At 41.2% G+C, this 20,004-nt stretch overlaps 1 protein-coding gene, 1 long non-coding RNA gene and 2 other non-coding genes across 19 annotated transcripts in view; 3 read left to right on the top strand and 1 right to left on the bottom strand.

The window, feature by feature from the left end:
• Positions 1–9,014: 9,014 nt before the first annotated feature.
• Positions 9,015–9,400, top strand: LOC103549751 (uncharacterized). Its single transcript, XR_544604.2, has 2 exons — positions 9,015–9,093; positions 9,311–9,400. It is a non-coding gene; the product is annotated as an uncharacterized lncRNA (long non-coding RNA).
• On the top strand, positions 9,168–9,237 carry LOC139074264 (small nucleolar RNA SNORD104). The gene has a single exon (XR_011523800.1). It is a non-coding gene; the product is annotated as a small nucleolar RNA SNORD104 (small nucleolar RNA).
• A 25-nt stretch (positions 9,401–9,425) lies between the features above and the next one.
• Positions 9,426–9,557, top strand: LOC139074215 (small nucleolar RNA SNORA76). The gene has a single exon (XR_011523753.1). It is a non-coding gene; the product is annotated as a small nucleolar RNA SNORA76 (small nucleolar RNA).
• An 835-nt stretch (positions 9,558–10,392) lies between these two features.
• Positions 10,393–20,004, bottom strand: part of TEX2 (testis expressed 2) — a 111,211-nt gene continuing 101,599 nt past the window's right edge. For 7 of the 16 annotated variants that reach the window (XR_011523298.1, XR_011523299.1, XM_070561609.1 and 4 more), the window contains 4 exons: positions 18,502–18,627; positions 16,817–17,026; positions 14,753–14,873; positions 10,393–12,048 (listed from right to left, as the gene is read on the bottom strand). Coding sequence is in view for 13 of the 16 variants with exons in the window: in XM_070561609.1 (XP_070417710.1) it covers positions 11,926–12,048; positions 14,753–14,873; positions 16,817–17,026; positions 18,502–18,627 (580 nt within the window). In the remaining 3 variants the exon portion in view is untranslated. The remainder of the gene's footprint in view (positions 12,049–14,752; positions 14,874–16,816; positions 17,027–18,501; positions 18,628–20,004) is intronic. The other 9 variants (XR_011523300.1, XM_070561619.1, XM_070561620.1 and 6 more) reach the window with 3 other exon arrangements.

The following is a 20,004-nucleotide window of genomic DNA, read 5'->3' as shown; positions in this document are numbered from 1 at the left end:
CTGAGTTATGGAGTAGATTGTTGTGCAGTAATAGATAACCCAAACAGCTACCTATCTGGCCACCTTTACTTGACCCATAGATAAGCTTGTACCCAATCTGACCCCAACTAGAGCCATGAAAAGAGACTCATTTCCTTTCTAGTGGCAAAGCTAGGGGGTGTGAGGCCCAGGAGCTGCCTCCACCCTATAAAGAAAGCCAATAAAAAGGAAAAAAGTTGACAAGAGAAGCACAGAGGCAGTCAGGGAGTCCTGGACAAACTTGAGCTCTGAGTCCACTTGGCTTGAGATCAGCCTGCCCAGCTCTCCTTTCCCTGTTTAACCAAACCTTCCCCTATTTGCCCCAGCTAGTTTGAGTCGGTTTCTGTCACTTACAGCCAATAAACCCTGATTCAAATGCTGGCTCAGCATTTCTAAGAGGACTAAATTGACACTGTATATGACTACACCCGGCCCATGGCCAACCCTCAGTGTAGTTTTCTTTCTCCTTTTCTCTTCCCAACTCACACCTGCACCCTGCAGAAGGCTCTGTGGTTGAAGGGCGGATGAAAGAGGGATACCAAGTATATAAAATGTAGGTTTCTTTTTAATCCCCAACTACATCGTAGATTACTTGAGAACAGGGACTGTCTTATTCATATTCATATTTCCAGTGCCCAGAACAGGATCAAGCATGGAAGAGGAAATTTTAAAATGTTTTTTGAAAGCACAAGTGAATGAGGTGCTACACCTTTTTCTGAGACAGGAGAGAAGGATGTTATGTTGAGGCAGAGAAGAAGGAAGTTGAGAGAAATCATATGGGATGATTTGGGTCCCTTCCAGTCTTGGCTCTTCATGCTTCCACACATCACCTTCCTCCACCCATATACACCCAAGGCAGCATACAAGCAAGTCTCAATGCTGGCTGGACAATCGTTTTAGACTTTTCCCATCTTTCCTCCTGACATGCTCCTCCCAATGTTCTCTGTTTTCTTTCATCGTCCCTCCTGACATGCTTGTATTCCTCTCACTTCCCAGGAACCCCGTTCCGCACTTCAGGTCCCTCCAAACTCGATGTTCTTCTTGACTCTCCTCCTAGGGCCTCAGATCTTGGCTCTTCTGCACAATTTTTGGTTTGATGTACTGTTCTGGGTTAGGACTCCCCACTGCCCCTCCTTCTCCAGGTCCCTTGGTTCACTGGGTGATTCATGGGGAGGGGTTTTAGTAACTCTCCCTCAAGACTGAAGTGTACAGATGTGAACGTTGGATGAACCCAACCTTTGCAGGTAACAGGGAATAGTTTTGAGTAAAACAAAGGGTGGCCTTTGGGAGGTTGCATGATATAGTGATCAAGAGCATAAGCTTTGAAATCAAGGTGCTATGATTTCAAATCCCAGCTCTGCTTGGCCATTTATTAATTGTGTAAATGTAAACAAATTAATCTCCTTTGAGCCTTGGTTCTCTGATTGTTCTGAGAATTAGAGCTAAAAAACAGAAATAGTATTACCTACCTTTCAGGGCTGTCCTGAGAATTAGAGCTCAAATATGTGAAGTACCTTATCTGGCAGGCACTCTACAACTGGTAACTCACGCTATTGTTGGTGGGAAGATAAATCTGAACTGTGGACTGTCACAAGGAGCTTGAACTCCATCAGCCTATGTCACTCTCGTGCTTAAAACCTACCAATGACTTCCTTTGCTCTTAGAGAATCCAGGACCTTTATTATGACTCATAAGGCCCCGTGTTCATGGCCACTGCATACCTCGTCGGCCTCATTCATTCCACACTTCCCTCATTCTTCATACTCTAGCGTAGTCATCTTCTTTTGGTTCCAGAAGGCGCCATGCTCCTCCCCACCTCGAGGCTTCCTACATCTAAGAAGGGGCTAAGTCTGTGTGTGTGTGCAGGGATGGGAGCGTTGTGTAGGGGAAATAAAGGCAGATGAAGTACCTTACTGCTGCAGTGTCCCAGATTGTTGCTTTGTTCTTAACTGTGAAAATTAGAAAAACGTACCCTTGAAAATAAACCGTGTGGTGGATACATGTGCTTGCTTTCTTAGCCTCCTTTTTTCTTATTCCCATATCCTAAGAGCCCCTGATTGCCATGTGGACCCCCGTGTTGTTTATATGTGATTATCACCACCTCCAGCACCAGGAAGGACCCAGAATGAGTAAACCAATCAGCATTTTCTATCTCTTTGGCCATGGGTTCAGGAGTGAGCCCACAAATTTAAAAAGCTTCAGTGGGAATGCATCTAAGGGAACATGGCACCTAGGAGCTGTTGGAGCTGCCTTTAGGATGAGGCTGACACCACAGATGGCTGCAGGGTGATGGGGCAAGCCTTGCCTGGAGCCTGGCTCCTCTGTGTTTTTAAGTTGTGTAAGCCAATAAGCTACTTTATGACTTAAACCAATTTGAGATGAGTTTTCTGTTACTTATAATAAAAAGCCTTATGAAATTATATAAATATATATAGTATTCTACATAGTTTTTAACCCTAGAGATAACCTTAGAGAATTTTAAAAGGTTGCCTGATTGCAAATCACTACACAAGATGAAACAAAACAAAGTCTACATAGGAAATTATGAAAATCAAGGGGAACTTCCCAATTAAAAAGCAAATAACAAAGAGAAATGAAAATTTACATCCTGATTGCAACCTCATGAGAGACCCTGAGCCAGAATTATCTAGATAAGTCATTCCCTATTTTTCTCACCCACAGAAACTGTAAGATAATAAATCTTTGTTGTTTTAAACCACTAGGCTTCAGGGTAATTTGTTATGCAGCAATAAATAATTAATACGTACACAAAATAAATTTAAAAGGATCAAAATCATACAGAGTATATTCTCTGACCACAACAGAATTAAACTAGATACTAATAACAAAAAGATATCTGGAAAATTGCTAACTATTTGGAAATTAAACATCACCCTAAGTAACCCATGGGTAAAAGAGAAGAAATCACAAGGGAAATAAGAAAATATTTTGAACTGAATGTTAACGAAAACACAACATAAGATGTGGGATGCCTCTAAAGCAGTCTTTTGAGAGAAAATTATAGTTTTAAATGACTTATATTAGAAAAGAAAGATCTCAAATGAATGTTCTAAGCATCACATCCACTTAGAAACTAGAAGAGCTAATTGGACTCAAAGTAAGTGGAAAAAAAGAAATAATAAGTGGAAATCAATTTAAAAACAGAATATCAATGAAGCTAAAAATTGACAAATCCTAGCTAGACTGATCAAGGAGAAAAAAACTCAAATTATCAATATCAAGAATGAAAGAGGGGCCATCATAAGAGATCCTACAGATATTGAAAGGATAATAATATTATAAATAACTTTGTGCCAAAAAACTCAACAACTTAGGTAACATGGATAAATTTCTTAAAAGATATAAATTATTAAAACTGACACAAGAAAAAATACAAAATCTTGATATAAAATATGAATATATTTATCCTGATATAAACATATCTCATTTTATAAGGCCGGTGTTATTCTCATGCCCATATCAGTCAAAGACATTACAAGAAAAGAAAACTACAGAACAATATCCCTTAAAAATACACTGGCCAATCAAATCCAGCCAAATATAAAAATGATCATCCATCATAATTAAGGGGAACTTGTCTCAGCAATGCAAGATTGGCTTAACATTTGAAAATCAATCAGTTTAATTCAACACATTGGCCGAATAAAGGAGAAAAATTATATGATTATTTTAATTTAAAAAAGCATTGATAAAATTTGACACTTACCCTTAGTAAAAAGTCTCAGGAAACTAGGAATAGAAGGGAACTTTTTCTACCTCATGAAGGGCATCTATGAAAAACCTACAGCCAAAATCATAATGATGAAAGAGTGAATGCTTTACTCCTGAGATCAGGAACACTGCAAAGAAGTTTGCTCTCTACACCTCTGTTCTACATTATACTGAAGTGCAATATGGCAAGAAAAATAAATAAATGACATACATGTTGGAAATTTAAAAATATACACAGAAAAGTCCAAAGGAATTTACCAAAGAGCTACCAGAATAAATGAATTTAGCAAGGTTATAGGATACAAAGTCTATTTACAAAAATGAATTGCATTTCTATATACTAGCAATGAACACTTAGAAATCGAAATTTAAAGACAATATACTCCATCATAGCATTGAAAATGAAATACTTAGGAATAAATTTCACAAAATATATGCAAGATTGTACAATGAAAACTAAATAAATGAAATATACCATGTTCATGGAATGGAAGACTCAACATCGTTAAGATGTCAATTCTTCCCAAATTGATCTATAGACTCAACACAACATCAGTCAAAATTCTTGCAGGCTTTTTTGCAGAAATTGACAGGCTGATTCTAAAATGTATTTGGAAATACAAAAGACCTAGAATAGCCAAAGGAATTTTGAGAAAGAACAAAGAGGGCTCATATACTTGATTTCAAGACTCACTATAAAGATACAGTAACCAAGACTATAGTATTGGCATAAGGATAGATACATAGCAATGCAAAAGAATATAGAGTTCAGAAATAAACTCACACAAACATGGTCAATGATTTGCTGACAAAGGTGACATGGTAACCCAAAGGGGAAAGGATATTCTTTTCAACAAATCACGCTGGAACAACTGTATATCCATATGCAAACAAATGAGCCTAACCCTCATCCCTCACGATACACAAAAATTAACTTGCAATAAATAGGTCATAGACTCAAATGAAATAGCAAACACTATAAAACTTCTAGAAGAAAACGTAGGAGAAAAATCTTTGTGACCTGTGTTAGGCAAAGCTTTTTTAGATAAGACACCAACAGCACTATCCATAAAAGAAAAATATTGATAAATCAGATTTCATCAAAATTTTAAATGTCTCCTCTTTGAAAGATACTGTTAAGAAAATAAAAAGGCAAATAACAGACTGGGAGGAAATATTCACAATATTCACAAGGATCTAGACACAAAGAACTCATACAACAAAAAGTGGACAAAAGATCTGAATAGATACTTTACAGAGAGATATATTAATGGTCATATGAAAAGATGCTCAACATCTTTAGTCATCAGAAAAATATAAATTAAAACCACAATGAGGTATCGCTACATACCTACTAAAATGGCTAAAATGAGAAAGACCGATGATACCAAGTGTTGACTAGGATTTGAAGTAACTGGAACTCTCATATATTGCTGGTATGAGGGGGAAAGGGTACAACCACTTTGGAAAACAGTTTGGCAGTTTCTTATAAAGTTCAAGATATACACTTATCACACGATCCAGTAATTCTACTCCTAAAGAAATACAAACAAATGTCCATAAAAAGACTCTACACACATGTTCATAACAGCTTTATTCATAATAGCTCCAAACTGGAAACAACCCCAATTCCGTAAACGTGTGAATGGAAAAACAAATTGTGGCATAGTCACACAATGACATAGTACTCAGCAACGAAAAGGAATGAATTACTGATACAATAATATGCGTGAATCTCAAAAACATTAGAGTACGTGACAGCAGCTAGACACAAAAGACTACAAGCTGCATGATTCCATTTACAAGAATATCTAAAATAGGTAAAACCCTCCTCTAATAACAGAAACCAGATCAGTGGTTTCCTGGGGTGGTGGTTGTTGGGGATGGGGACTGCCTGCAAAGAGGCAGGAGGAAAATATTTTTGAGTGATGAGAATAGTCTATGTCTTGATTAGGAGGGAGGTTACATAAGCAGATATATTTGTAAAAAACTCAGGGAAATGGCTGCTTTTTATTGTATACAGAGCTGATTTTTAAAAGAGGAAATACAGAAGAGAAAACATGATTGTCAACTGATTGGTCCACGATCATACAAAAATATATTAGACCCTATTAAAATTTAACTACAATGAGATACCATTTTATACTCACCATTTTGGCAAACGTATAAAAAGTCTGAAAATATCAAGAATTCATGAGGGTGTAGGTCAATGTGGGAGCGCAAATTAGAGCATCCACTTTGGAAAATAATTTGGCACTACCTAGAAAGTTGAAAATGTACCTACCCTACCACTCAGCAACTGTGCTTCTGTGTACATTCCCCAAAGGAACTTTGTGCATACACACAAAAATATTGGGAGCACCTTTGTAATAGTTTGTGATAGTAAAAACTGGAAGCTATTTTAAGCATCTAACATAAAGAGAACATGTGTAAACTGCAGTATAATTGTGTACTAGGATGCTACACAGCAGTGAACCTGGCTGCATTACTACAATTACTGGTTGCACTACATACAACATGCATGTCACCAATATTAAGCAATAAAAAGAGCAAGTCACAGAAGTATATATACAGTATATTCTAGGTCTTATAGTTTGAAATCAAGCAAAACTTGAAAAATAATATACAAATATATGAGGCAAAACTAAAAGAAAAGCGAAACAAGACAAACTCAAAGTTCAGTATAGCAGTTTTCTCTGAGAGAGAGGGAGATGGAATGAGACCAGGCAAAAAATGAGCTTCAAAGTTATGACGTCATTTTTCTTACACTAAGTGGTAAGTATATGAAGGTTCAACTTGTCAGTAATCTCTAAACCACACATGTACTTTATATGTACTCGTCTGTATGCAGAGATATTTCATAATAAAAATTTTAAAGGAATTTTTTTAAAGGCAAATATTGTCACATTGGGCTAAACACTATAATTCAACCATATGTCTCACACAACAGACACACCAAAAACAAAATAACACAGAAAGGTTAAAAATAAAGGGATGGGAAAAATTATACCAGACAAACACAAACAAAAAAAGACACGAGTAACGATGCTAATGTAAGATAAACTAAAACTCAAGGCAAAAAACACAAATAACTTAGAGTGTTCTTTTATACATAGATATATGTAATCCATGATGGAAATATTATCAGCCGCAAACCATAATGAGATAAATAGCATAGCCTCAAAATATACAAAGCAAATAATGACAGAAATAACCAAAGAAAGTGACTGAGGCATAATTTTTTATTTTATTTTTTGTTTTTAATTTCATACAGTAAAATTAAATCTTCTGGGTGAACAGTTTTATGAGTTTTGACAAATGCATAAAATCGTGTAACCACCACCACAATCAAGGTACAGAACAGTTCTGTCACCCTCAAAAATGCCCTCCTGCTGCCCCTTTGTAGTCAAATGCTCCCCACACCCCCCGTCTCTGGAAACTCTTTGATCTGTTCTCCATCCTTACAGTTTTGTCTTTCTAGAATGTCATACAAATGGAATCATACCATCTTTGGAGTCTGACGCCTTTCACTCAGCATAATGCCTCTGAGATTCTTCTGAGTGTTGTACGTATCAACAGTTCATTCTATTTCATTGTTACATAGCATTCAATCGTCTGGATGTACCACAACTGCTTATCATTCACCCAATGAAGGGCTTTCGGGGGGTCCAGTTTGGGGAATTATGAATAATGTTATTATAAACATTTCTGTACTGGATTTGCGTGAACATAAATTTTCATGTCTCTTGGTTAAACGCCCAGGAACTGCTAGGTCATATGGTTAAGTGCACATTTAACTTTATAAGAAAGTGTCCAACTTCTTTTCCAAAATGGTTGCGCTATTTTGCATTTCCAAACAGTAATGGAGCAAAGTTCTTGTTGCTTTGCATCTTCACCCGCATTTGGTATTTGAAGCATAATCTTAACACATCACTATCAATCAACGTCAGTGCATACATTCCCAATCAAGTATAAAATATACAGAGATTTGGACAATATAATCACAACACAACTAAGGCTGAATTAATATATATTTCATGTCTATATTTGCACCTGATACTGAAAACATCTTCATTTCAAGAATCTATGGAATATTTATAAAAATAGGTCATATTCTAGGCCATGAAGAAAATGTTAATACCTTTCCCAATGCAGAAACTGTACCACAGTGTAATAAATGTTGACATTAATAACAAAGTTTAAATAATAATAAAAATAAGCATAGAAGTTACAAAACACTTGCCAAAACAATTACTGCTTTGGACAAAAGAGGAATTTTTAAATTTAACTAAAAACTATGTAGAAAATAATGAAAATAAGAGACAACCACAAACTCATAGGTTGAAATGGTTTCTTTATTACAAAAAACAATACATTTTTCTTATTAAGAAGAAAAAAGGGAAAGAATCCCCAAGGGAAACATACGAAGGAAATAAAAGATAAGCAGAGATTGTGATTGCTTACTGTTCCCTCTCCCGGTAAATCAAGCTCTTACAGGGCAGAGCCACATTCCTATCCGCTAGTGAAAAGTGTGCCTGGCTCAGAGTATGAACCCAATACTTACAAGCACTTTTCGCTTTCTCTAAGTTAGGCCTTCTCTCCTTTGGGCTTCCACAGTAGGCTATTCATAGCTCTATTTTAGCATTTATCAAAGTACTGCGATCACGTAAGTTTTCCACATCACACAAACCCTTTAGAAACAACTATTTGTTTACCACTCAGAATGTGCCAAGCGATTGACATTCATTCATTTAATCCTTACAACTTTTTTAGATATTCCTATTTTTCAGAAATTGACGCTCAGAAAGGTTAAGTGATCACGGTCATAGATGGAATTCATCACAAATACAGGATTTGGTTGCACATCGGATTACTTTCAAACACAAGCTCTTTCCATCAGAAGAGGTTACTTCGAACTCAGGGGCAAGGTTAATTTTGTTCACTTTTATATCCTCAGCTCCTAGCCTAAGCTCCTGACACAGAATATCTTAAACAAGGTAGGCATTACTTGCGTCCTGCTGTTTATGAAATTTTGTTCTGTGTACTGGAAAGAAATGCACTAAACTCAAGCCGGCAATAGAGATTTGGAAAAACACGCAAGGCACTGTACGACTCTCAGTCCTTCCTAGAGTCCCATCTCTATGGTTAGCAATGTGACCGCTCTATAGCCTGGAGGACTCAGAGAGCACGGCCAATCATTAGGCCACTTTACAGGCACGTGGCCGGAAGTTCGACTTGCTATTGGTTAATAGCGATAAAGCCCGCCCAACCACATCCTGCCTACGCCTTTAAGTAGGAGCCGGGCGCGTCGTCCCGCCTTTCGGAGACTGTGAAGCCGGAAAGGTGAGGTTGTGGTTCTTCTGGGTCGTGGTGGGTCGCTCCTCAGGGTTGGAAGCTGGGTGTGGGGCGGGCGGCCAGCGGTGATGACATCCCAATCAAAGCACGTGTTAGACTGCTGACGCGGGTGATGCGAACTGGAATCTGAGCCGGGCCGCCGCCGCGGCGGGGAGAGACCGGGGCTGCGGGGGCACATCCGCTCAGCCACCTCTCGTTCTTGCAGATCCCGGCCGTACTGAGGACGTCGGATATCACTGTTTTCTCAGCCCTTGGACCTTCCCCCAAAGCTTCTCAATAAAATGGTTTGATCCCATCGCTGGTGTGCTTCTTGTCGTGACGCGCTGCCTTTGAGCCCCTGCTGCGCCTGCACGTGGCGCCGGGGGTCAGGCTGCGGCGCCAGAGTACGCGCTTGCGCATAACTGGGGCCGCCTCCCGCTCGCCGGCGGCCCTTTTAACCGCGAGCGACAAGGCGGCACTGGGTGCCAGGAGCGGGAGGTTTGCCCGGGATTTCCCTGGAAGCTTTGACTACGATCTCTTGGTTAGTGAGACATGACGTGCAGATTCAGTTAACTGCGGCCCGGATAGCCTCCGCAGGGAGCGGAGATGAGAATCCGGCTGCGGCCTCGCGTAGTTTAAGGGCCGTGGTGTACTTCCCAGGAACTGGCTTCGGTCTTGAGCTGCATGAACTTACCTGGCTAAGGTGCGGTCGCAACCTATTTAGAGAAACTACCATTTAGGCCCAACTGCTTACGTGGATACTGTGTGCTAAGCTTGAGGCAAATTAATGTGTCCTTAGCCTAAACAGCTCACAGTAACAGTAGGTGTGAAGATGATTTCATGCATGCTGGGCACAACATAGGCTCCTACAGAAAGGCAGGATCCTTCGTGATCCAGATTCTAGGTGATTAATTTCTCACCTAGGCTTAGGCGAAATGTGCATCTGTTTTGAGTACAGGCAGCACTGTTGAAGGGCAAGGATGCACAAGTGCGGTGCCTAAACTGCTTTGGCGTTTAATAACTAGAGGGCCCCCCAAGTTAACGGGTCTACTAGGCAATTAAAGGTGTAAGCTCCAGCTCAAGAGGGGGACTGTCCCCCTTAGGTTTTTTATTGGGGGTTTAAGACCTTATCCATCTGTTGAGGACGAGGCCTACCTTGGATTCTTAGAAGAGGACTGGCCCATTTACCACCCGGGAAATTGAAGCCGCTTTTGGCAGCTGAGGGCCCCAGTGAGAGCCCTGTACCCATTGTTTATTCTGTCTCTATTATCTAAACAGGATTCAGCAGAAATAACTTGGATGCTTATCTAGTATTTGATGAGATTATTTATTTTGTGAAACAACACAAGCGATTGTAAATCCCCACAACTATTTGATGAGTGCAATAGGATACAGTCATGTGTAATCTCTTTACACAGTAGTGCATCTAGTCCTTTGCTTTTAGTTATTGCACAAAAATTATAAAGACCATTGAACAAGACATGCGGACTGAGGCAAATCGGCCTACACAATGAGAAATTAACAGTACACCAACTGGAATGGTCAAATAATTCAAATCAAATGTTTTAATGGTGCAATTAAAGTAATCAAGTAAGGGTTCAAATATATTTCTTCAATATATTAATTTCTTTAAAGTCATGTTCAGGCAAGGTGCTGTTTAAAAAACCACTATTAGCTTTGTCCACAGATGTAAGTTATCAAAAGTTACCCAAGGTAATTTTGATGCCGAATGCAGATTTAAACAATAAAAAATTGTGTATTTTACGTGTACTTCTCAAAGCAAATTTTACAATTAGAGGCTCCAAACTTGTAAACCAAACATTCTGACACAAATGCACAAAATAAGTTGGCAATATTAAAGAAGGTCACATTAATTTTGAGATATGTAGTGTCATGTTGAGCAAACCTGTTCTTGATTCTTAATGATCATTAGAGAGCAGCTCTCCCTCCCTTTTGGCCATCAGAGAAGGAAACTGCTCACAAAACATCCCAAACCAGTTAGATTAACAAAGCATTTAGATGCCTATATAAAGCTTTCCGGAGCACAGAAAGTGCCAGACGGAAGGATGGTGGCTTTGGCTTTCTGGCCCCACCCCAATCTAGTCATGTGCCACGTCTGACATTTTCACATATGCTTGTGTCTCGGGAAAACATTTGGGATTGATTAGTAGCCAGATGATTGTACTTTTTTGTTAAAAGGCTTGGGATGGTTTGATCTCATGGCTTTGCCTAATGTTCACATAGATCCCACCGTCCCCACCCCAGCTGATAGTGTGTTAGGGCGTCTGAGTTCTATGGCTACTTGCTTCCTAAATGCACAATTTTAATATGGAAAGTTGCTATGCATACACATATCTCTTTATCACCAATGAAATGGTTCACAAAATTCCACTCCACGTGTTACTGAATTGAGATTTTCTGAAGTGTGGAGGGCTGCATCACAAACTAGAAGTGAGAAAACATTCCACTGTGCACTGGATGCCTGAGGAAAAGCTTTGGAGGTGAGGAGGCAACGGGAAGCCTTCCAGTTGCACAGCTTTGCTCTTTTGTTCTCTTGCTGCCACAAAAACTGGTAGACCCAAAAAAGCCATGGTGTGATCGACCTGTAACCTCTGGTTCCACCGTGATGCTGCATCCACAGTCTCCTTTGCTGAGTCAAAGCTTGGCAGCAGACAATCCAGACACCTCACTGGTCCAGTGGAATGACACCTCACAGTGGAATGGGCCATGGCAGGCAGAGGGTAGAGCTGTGGCACAAGGAAAGGTGAGTGCTACAGCACAGATGGCAGCCGAGAACCCCACACCTTGAGTGAGATCTAATGCCGGAAACATTTTCACCCTTCACAGCTGATCAGCAGCCTCCACAAGTGGGTCTTTCAGGAGGCAGGCAGTGGAGCGAGGGTCCATGGCTGAGTGCATTATAGGGATATAAACATCATCCATGTTTGGCATGACAAAAACTTTCTGTAGAAAGATATTAAAGAATAGCCATGTGGGAGAATGCCTTGTTTACTCAGGCCGTCACCCCACTCTGTTTTGATAATAATTTTAGACAAGTTTTTAAAATACATATAAAACAACTTTTCCTACACAGTCCAAACTAATTCCTCCACCTTCAGAAAGCTGAGGAACCGCATCAGTGCATGAACACGAGAGCCCAGTAAGCCAGCTCTGCGGCAGAAGCGGCCTTTGATTTCATGGACATGGAGTGAAATCACTCGTGAATTGATAAATAAGATTGTTTTAAGAGATTTGGCTTAAGCTGCTCATAGTATTTCCAAATTACTATGTCCAGAACACATATTCCAAGTGAGTTTATCCATTTAAATCTGAGCAACAAAATGTAAGCTAATCTTTTTTCAAATATATAAAAGAAATCCCACTATAGTGAACACCCAAAGGACCATGAGTGAGTCACAGTAATGATGCTTTGCCGATCGTGTTTATAAACTAATTTTATATGAGTGAATTTTGGCAATGCATTCAATCTTCAGTAATGCCTTCTTAGAAAAGCATAAATAAGGGGCCATCCCTGTGGTCAAGTGGCTGGGTTCGCCGGTTTGGATCCTGCGTGTGGACATGACACCGCTCGTCAAGCCACGCTGAGGTGGCATCCCATGTGCCACAACTGGGAGGACCCACAACTATGTACTGGGGGGATTTGGGAGAAAAAGGAAAAATAAAATCTTTAAAAAGAGCATAAATGAAAACAAAAACAGGTGGCTATGGGAAGATGCAGCAGTTACCCTCTAACTTCCCAATTTACCTCAAAAATACCAGGCACCAATCTCTGCTCCCTCATCCCTTCTTTCACTCCTTGTACCCCAATACCCATAAGGGATGACCTGCTCAAATTCCTAATGTAGGATCTAGGGAAAAGGAAAAATACTGAAGGTGTAACATTGTTTTTCCTAAGTTCAAAGTACTTTCCTATTTGGTGATAATATTACACTTTCCAGAAACTGTTTTTCAGTTACAGTTAATCTATAGCCTTTTTTTTTTTTTTTTTTTTTTTTTGGCTGAGGAAGATTCCCCCTGAGCTAATATCTGTTGCCAGTCTTCCTCCATTGTATATGTGGGTCACTGCCATAGTATGGCTGACAAGTGGTGTAGCTCCACCCCTGGGATCTAAACCAGCAAACTCAAGCTGCTGAAGCTGAATACACCAAATTTAACCACTAGGCCATGGGGCCAGCCCAATCTATAGCTCTTAATAATAAAAATAAAATTTTTTAAAAGCAATAAACTCAAAATATACCCCTGCAAAAATAATATGGATCTTCAAAAGGTGAAATTCATTACAAAATAAATAAATAGTTTGCTAATCCATAAAACCTTGAAAGACAGCAGTGCCTCAAAAGCTGGCCTGGTGGTACAGTGGTTAAGTTTGTGCACTCCACTTCAGTGGCTGGGAATTTGCTGGTTTGGATCCTGGGTGCGGACCTATACACCACTCATCAAGCCATGCTGAGGTGGTGTCCCACATACAAAATAGAGAAAGATTAGCACAGATGTTAGCTCAGCAACAATCTTCCTCAAGCAAAAAGAGGAAGATTGGCCACAGATGTTAGCTCAGGGCCAATCTTCCTCACCAACAAAAAAAACAGCTGATAAAAATTTGATAGGAATAGCTCATCCCAGGGCCTCAGCGACAACGCTATCACCTTAGTGGCAGAAAACAGGCTTGGAGAATGAGCTCTGGCTTAGTAACCCACCTTTGGGGTTTCTTATGAAGACTACTGAACAGAGTTCTGTGGATGAGTTTCAGGGTTTTTTGTTTTTGTTTTGCTGAGGAAGATTTCCCCTGAGCTAACATCCACTGTTAATCTTCCTCTTTTCATATGTGAGCCACTGCCACAGCATGGCCACTGACAGACAAGTGGTGTAGGTCCAACCCAGGGAACCAAACCCAGACTGCTGAAGTGGAGTGTGCTGAACTTAGCCACTGGCCCTCGGGTTTTTTTTTTTTTTTTTTAAAGATTGGCACCTGAGCTACAACTGTTGCCAATCTTTTTTTGTTTTTTTTCCTTTTTCTCCCCAAATCCCCCCAGTACATGGTTGTATATTTTAGTTGTGTGTCCTTCTAGTTGTGGTATGTGGGGTGCTGCCTCAGCATGGCCTGATGAGTGGTGCCATGTCCGCACCCAGGATCCAAACTGGCGAAACCCTGAGCCATTGAAGCAGAACGTGCAAACTTAACCACTCAGCCACGGGACCAGCCTCTCTCAGGGTTTTTTGAGAGCTTGTTTGGAGGTTCTAGCAGAGGAACGCAGCTACTCATATACCATTGACCAAAGAACAGTCCTCCTCTATTAGGGAAGGTCATCCTCTTGGACCAAGCGTGCAGCTTCAAAAGGGACACACATGGAGCAGTGAGGGAGGAAGGGGACACCCGCCTAGTCAGCCAGATCAGTTGAATCAACCCTGGCGATCAATGGGGTGACAGATGTCTCAGCCAGATCACCCTCACATCCAGAGTTTCAGGGGTTTTTGAAACTACCTAAAATTTTACACCTGTTTGATTATATGTGTACCTTCCTGGGATGAGGGTCCAGAGCTTTCATCAGATTCTCAAAGGAGGATCCTGACCCAAGTGAAGTTCAGCACCTCAGTTCTATCCAGAGCTTTTACACTTGGGGTGAAACATCAGATGATACTGCAGGCTTACCTGAAACTCTTGCTCCAGCTTCTTCTCTATCCAATCTGTCACATGAACTAAAGTGACTTCTCTCTCTCCAAGTTTTGGCCGAGCTTTCAGCTCTACATATGGTGGCTTCCGGAAACCGTACCTTTTTGAAGATGACAAGTAATAACCACATTTAGAAGCAAAGAAAGGAAGTAGACAAGTACCAACAGCAAACATTCCTCGTTTACACGGGGCTTTATCACTACACTTAAATTTTGTCTTAGTCTGAAACCCCCTCTAAAAATAATTCAATGCAGAAGGGATGAATTGTGAACTCCCTGTGTCCCTGGACCATGTGTAGGACTGCAATGATTTGAGAAAAGTTCTGACAAACTGGGAAAGCCAGGAAGTGCCACTGGAAAAGTCCGTGACCTAGGCATTGTTTTCTGGTTTCTATTATTCCTAAAATGTCAAGGACTTTTTTCGTTTCTATTTTTATAAAAGTATAATATGTATGTTACAAAACTCAAAATATACAAGTGTAGGAAGTGAAAGACACTGCCTCTCTCTGAATCTCACCCCCAAGACAAGACCACTGAGTGAAGCAGGTCAGTGCTCCCACACTCCTAATATGCTTATGTAAATAGAGAACATTCTATAACCTGCTTTTTCACTGCACACCTTGCCTTTTATGGCTTCCTAGGGGAGACTGTATGCTATCAAACTATCTAGGAACTTCAATCTTTCACAGACGAATGTTTTAAAAAATACAATAAAAATGTTAAATTGCTATAAATGTTTCTAAACACTCCCACTATCTATACTTATTTTTGTGGATCAATAACAAATAGTTCAGCATTTAAGCATGCTTTGGATAGCACTATCCAAGAGGCCTTAAATTTTATCTTTCACTGAACAGTGGCACTTGTAATTGATAAATCTTAAAACTTCGAAGTAAGAGAAGAAATGTATCAACTCTTACTATTAAAAATTTTTTAATTAGGTTGGGAAGACTGTACAGTAAAGTATTAACAGTGGTTATTTTTGGATGGTAAGATTGTAGGCTTTTCCCCCCTTTTTCCCAAATCTCTCAATTTTGTTTTTACAATGAAAATATTACTTTTAAAAAATAAAATCTAAAAAAGTATTTTTAAGTTCTTACTGGCAAACACCAGTGTCATCATCAAATGATTAGTTAATTCAATAATCCTCTTCTGATCGTTCCTACAGACCCTTCTGAACACACCAAGGAAGTGTACTAGCATGTTGGTTTCACTCTATGATAGAACAGAGCTATCTTTTTCATACATGTAGTTTATGGTACAATGAGGTCTCTTTTGCAATCACTGCATATACTTATGCACATTTTATAGGAGTTGTAATGTCAGTTTTAAATTGAGATTCACATTAGCGATTTTCTTCTGCTGGACCCATGAATAACTTATTTCATGATTCTCAATCCTGCCTTATTCCCCCAGCCCCTGAGTGCCAGGGGCTGGGCATATCTCTGCTTCTAACAAGTTCGACTGGGTTTGCAGGTAGGGTTGAAAACCACTGGTTCATTCAATGACAACTCCTTGGATAGACCTCCTACCACAATTACCAAGGGCACATGCTTCTGCCTCCTTAACATCTAGGTCTGACCCAGAGAAGTCTTCCCTAACTGCCTGGGACTCTGCTGGCTGCATGGTCCCCTTCTGTCAAGTGGGGATAATGATGGCACCCACCTCCACAGGATGCTCTGAAGACTGATGGGAAGAAGCAGTTACCCCCCAGGCCAGGCAGAGAAGAAGAGCTCTACAAATAGCAGCTCTTCTTACTGGTGGAAAGGCTGGCCGTAAAGAGACAGAAACAGCTCATCCCATAAACTTCACCTATTGACCTTAACTCTTCCTAACTTGTGAAGATGAATCTTTAAATGTGAATTAACCATTCACAGAAGAAAGCAGAATTGGATTTACAACTATATTAAGGTTCCAGGGAAAACGTTTGAAAGTGCTTCTGCCCAGAAGAAGGTACTTTCCATAATGTCAAGGGTAAGCAGGCTGGGATTTTTATGGTCACACAAGGGGAAACACTTGCTGTCCCTGAGGACCCTCTACGCACCATATCCGGTCAGTCGGGGGAGGTGGAATGTTGACCGCCAAGGTCCCTCTACACTCCTGAACCTCAACAGTCAGCAGCAGGGGTGTGTTGGACACTTCTTCAATCTTCTTTTTAATGAACTCTGTCTCTGTTGCTTTTTGGAAATATTTTGATTTGGTAATTTTATCCACAAACCTCATAATCTTACTTGTTCGATGACCTCCAACATACCTTTAAATGAGGGACACAAAGCGGTGTTAGTACAAACTTTGCTCCTTCACAACCAAAATTTGTGGCTCTTTGTCCCCCTTACTTTAGACCAGAGTTTCTCAACTGTGGCACTCCTGACCTTTGGACTGAGTAATTCTTTGTTGTGGGGGCTATCCTGTGCATTGTAGGATGTTTAGCTGCATCCCTGACCTCAACCTACTAGATGTCAACAGCACACTCTCCCCAGTCATGACAGTAAGAAATGTATCCACACATTGCCAAATATGCCCCCCAGAGGGAGGTGCAAAATAACCCCTAGCTGAGAACTACTGCTTTAGAGAAGGTATAAACATCAGACAGAGCCCGAGTTTTGATAATGGAAAGTCAAAGTTCTCATAGTGCAAATAGTGAAGGCATCTCACCTGTCTCCCTTTATACCCCTCAAATACTGAATATAAGTCCAGTGTCCTACTAGAGACATCTCACCATCTCTATACGGAAAACAAGAAATCATGCTGCATCAACAGGGATACAAAACAGTAACTGACTTTTAGGTGGTGTCATACCAACTTTGAGTGGCAACTACTTTTTAAAGGGCTTAGGAACTTCTAAAGAAAAATGCTACATGAAGCGGACATGCCCGCAGGGCAAGAAAGCAAGCTTTTGTATCAGATCGTATCTATCATAAGACTGAGAAGGATAAGAAGAGATTTGCTTTTAAAAATCCTCCACAGTTTCAGAGTGTCAGGAATAGTATTGTATGTGTGTAGGGAAAAGCAATTGTTCTTAAGAAGGTCAAGCAGGTAGATTTTAAATAATGCACACAAACTTTAGCACCAACTCCTCAAATATCTGGATTCTCTTTTCACCTGTAGTATTTCAAAAGTGAATAGGTTGATATTTTCTTACAAATGCTTCTGAGTCACCTGGCTTCTTTATAATATTAGTTTCTTCAACTCACTTTAAACAATTAAAAGATCCATACAGAGGCTGTTTAAGCACTTTGATCATTCCATAGTCCAAGTCACAGGCAAAGGGAGCCCTAAAAATGAAGTTCATTGATCCAAAAGATCAGCTAAGTGATCCGCATTTCCAAATTTCACCAGAGAAACCACCTGAATGTTTCAGCTTTGTAGCTCCACAGAAGCAAGTGTGCCCCGACTGAGGGTGGGTAATGCTCTCCACCAAGCACCAGAGGGAAGTGTTGTGCAATTTGTGCTCCTTGTGATAAGCATGCCCTTCAATTCTCTATTATTGACTCCAGTGGCAGGAGAAAGCCATTTTGGTGTGGGACCGTCCTAAGTAAGGAAAGCTATATGGGTCTTTTTGCTCCGGAGCCTGGAATTTAAACAAGCCACTGATTTTTGGGTTATTAATCCCCCAAACCATTCACTCAACATGAAAGAGGAAGGAAGATCATAGAAGAGGAAAAAAGAAAAGCTCTCTCCCCGTTTGCTGCCTGACCCCTGGAGACCCCAGAACCTGGATCCACTCACCCTTCAGCCCCTGGGAGAAGCGGTTTGTCTCCTGTGCTGGGCTCTGGTGCATCATCTTCATCGGAGGAGCCAGCACTGGAGGACTCCTCATCGCTGTCGGCCAAACAGTATGCCCTGGGCCTGCAACTGAACAGGGCAGAGTCACCACCGCAGCCTGCCCATCACCTAGGCTTTGCTTAGAGATAACACATGCGCCCCACCCGCCACCGCCGCCACACGACTTCATTCTGCCCAACCCATCCAAAAAAGAAGAGGCCTCGGATTGGCCTGGTAACCCAGGAGACTCTTCAGCGCAAGTCCCCTGGCAGAACCACAGAGGACTTGGGCCCAAAGAATTCAATTGTGCACATGCGTCAGAATGGCAGATGGTAGGAGTGTGATGGGGTCCACACGAATGCAGTGGTTTCATCAACAGTGCAGCAGCAGCCAAGTGGGAGGGTGAATGGAAAGAACAATGCTTGCAAGGGTGAGGTGACAGCTTATGTTGGTGACAGGAGCACCTCTCACTGATGATGGGGATGTTCAGGCAAGTCCCCTGACTCTGGCTGAGTTAAACAACTATGATGCTTTCTGGCTTAGTTACCTCCAAATTAGTTTTGACTTAAGACTCCTGTCTAGTGAAATTGCTTATCTCATCCCACACCTGCCCCAACTCCTGAAGGTCAAAGAAAAAGCCAACAACCACAAGGTACAAATCTCAAGGCACTCTAGGAAGCAAGTGACATAGGAACTTTCTGGAGAAGTACAAATTTAAAAACCATTTTAAAAATACAGTAATAAAAAGCCTCATCAGAGAGCAGCATCCCTCATTAATCTTTTCAGGTTGGATACTGTTTCCAGAGCCATGGGGGCTGCAGGATCACCAGTAGCAATGAGTGAGCAAGGCTCTCCTGTGAAGGGCACTGGGGCTTCTTGGCCAAGCTTTGGCCCCACAAAAGGGAGCTCCCTCCCTGCATGGTGGCTTTGCTTCAGACAGGCAGATGGGCAGGGTCCATCTCTGGGGCTCAGAGACTTAACTGGAACAAGATGAACAAGGGACAACGTAGTCTCTGAACACTATTAAGCAACCAAACGGTCACTAAGCAGAGGCTGGGCCTTGTGTTTTTGACAAGGACATAACTACCAGGGCAGGGGAATGCAGTGGAGCTTAGGGCCCAGCTCCCTGCAAGTGCAATCCTTTGGAGTTTCCCTCTGACACCGTCCTTGGGGCACCAGAAGCAGCCCATTGGGACAATCTTCTCCTGGCCAAAGGGGGCCAAGGACACCGAAGGGCAGAGCACACACGCTGGTGTGGACTTCAAGACTCAGCAGAGGCCCCAGCACTGGGCAGGTGGAGCTGAAATCTCCGCCTCTGAGACAGGAGCCCGGCTGTACGGGCCTCACGAGTCTTCTCCCTGGCAGGACACCCGGATCCTCCTCAACCCCGGCACTGAAACAGTAGAGCCAGCTGCCTCAGCCAACAGGCCTGAGTGTAGTGTTAAAGGGAAACGCCCCCTGCAGACA

Source organism: Equus przewalskii, chromosome 10 (assembly GCF_037783145.1).
Source record: "Equus przewalskii isolate Varuska chromosome 10, EquPr2, whole genome shotgun sequence".
Classification (NCBI taxonomy): Eukaryota; Metazoa; Chordata; class Mammalia; order Perissodactyla; family Equidae; genus Equus; species Equus przewalskii.
The sequence above is the reverse complement of the archived record's forward strand: the minus strand, read 5'-3'. Positions and strand labels throughout refer to the sequence as shown.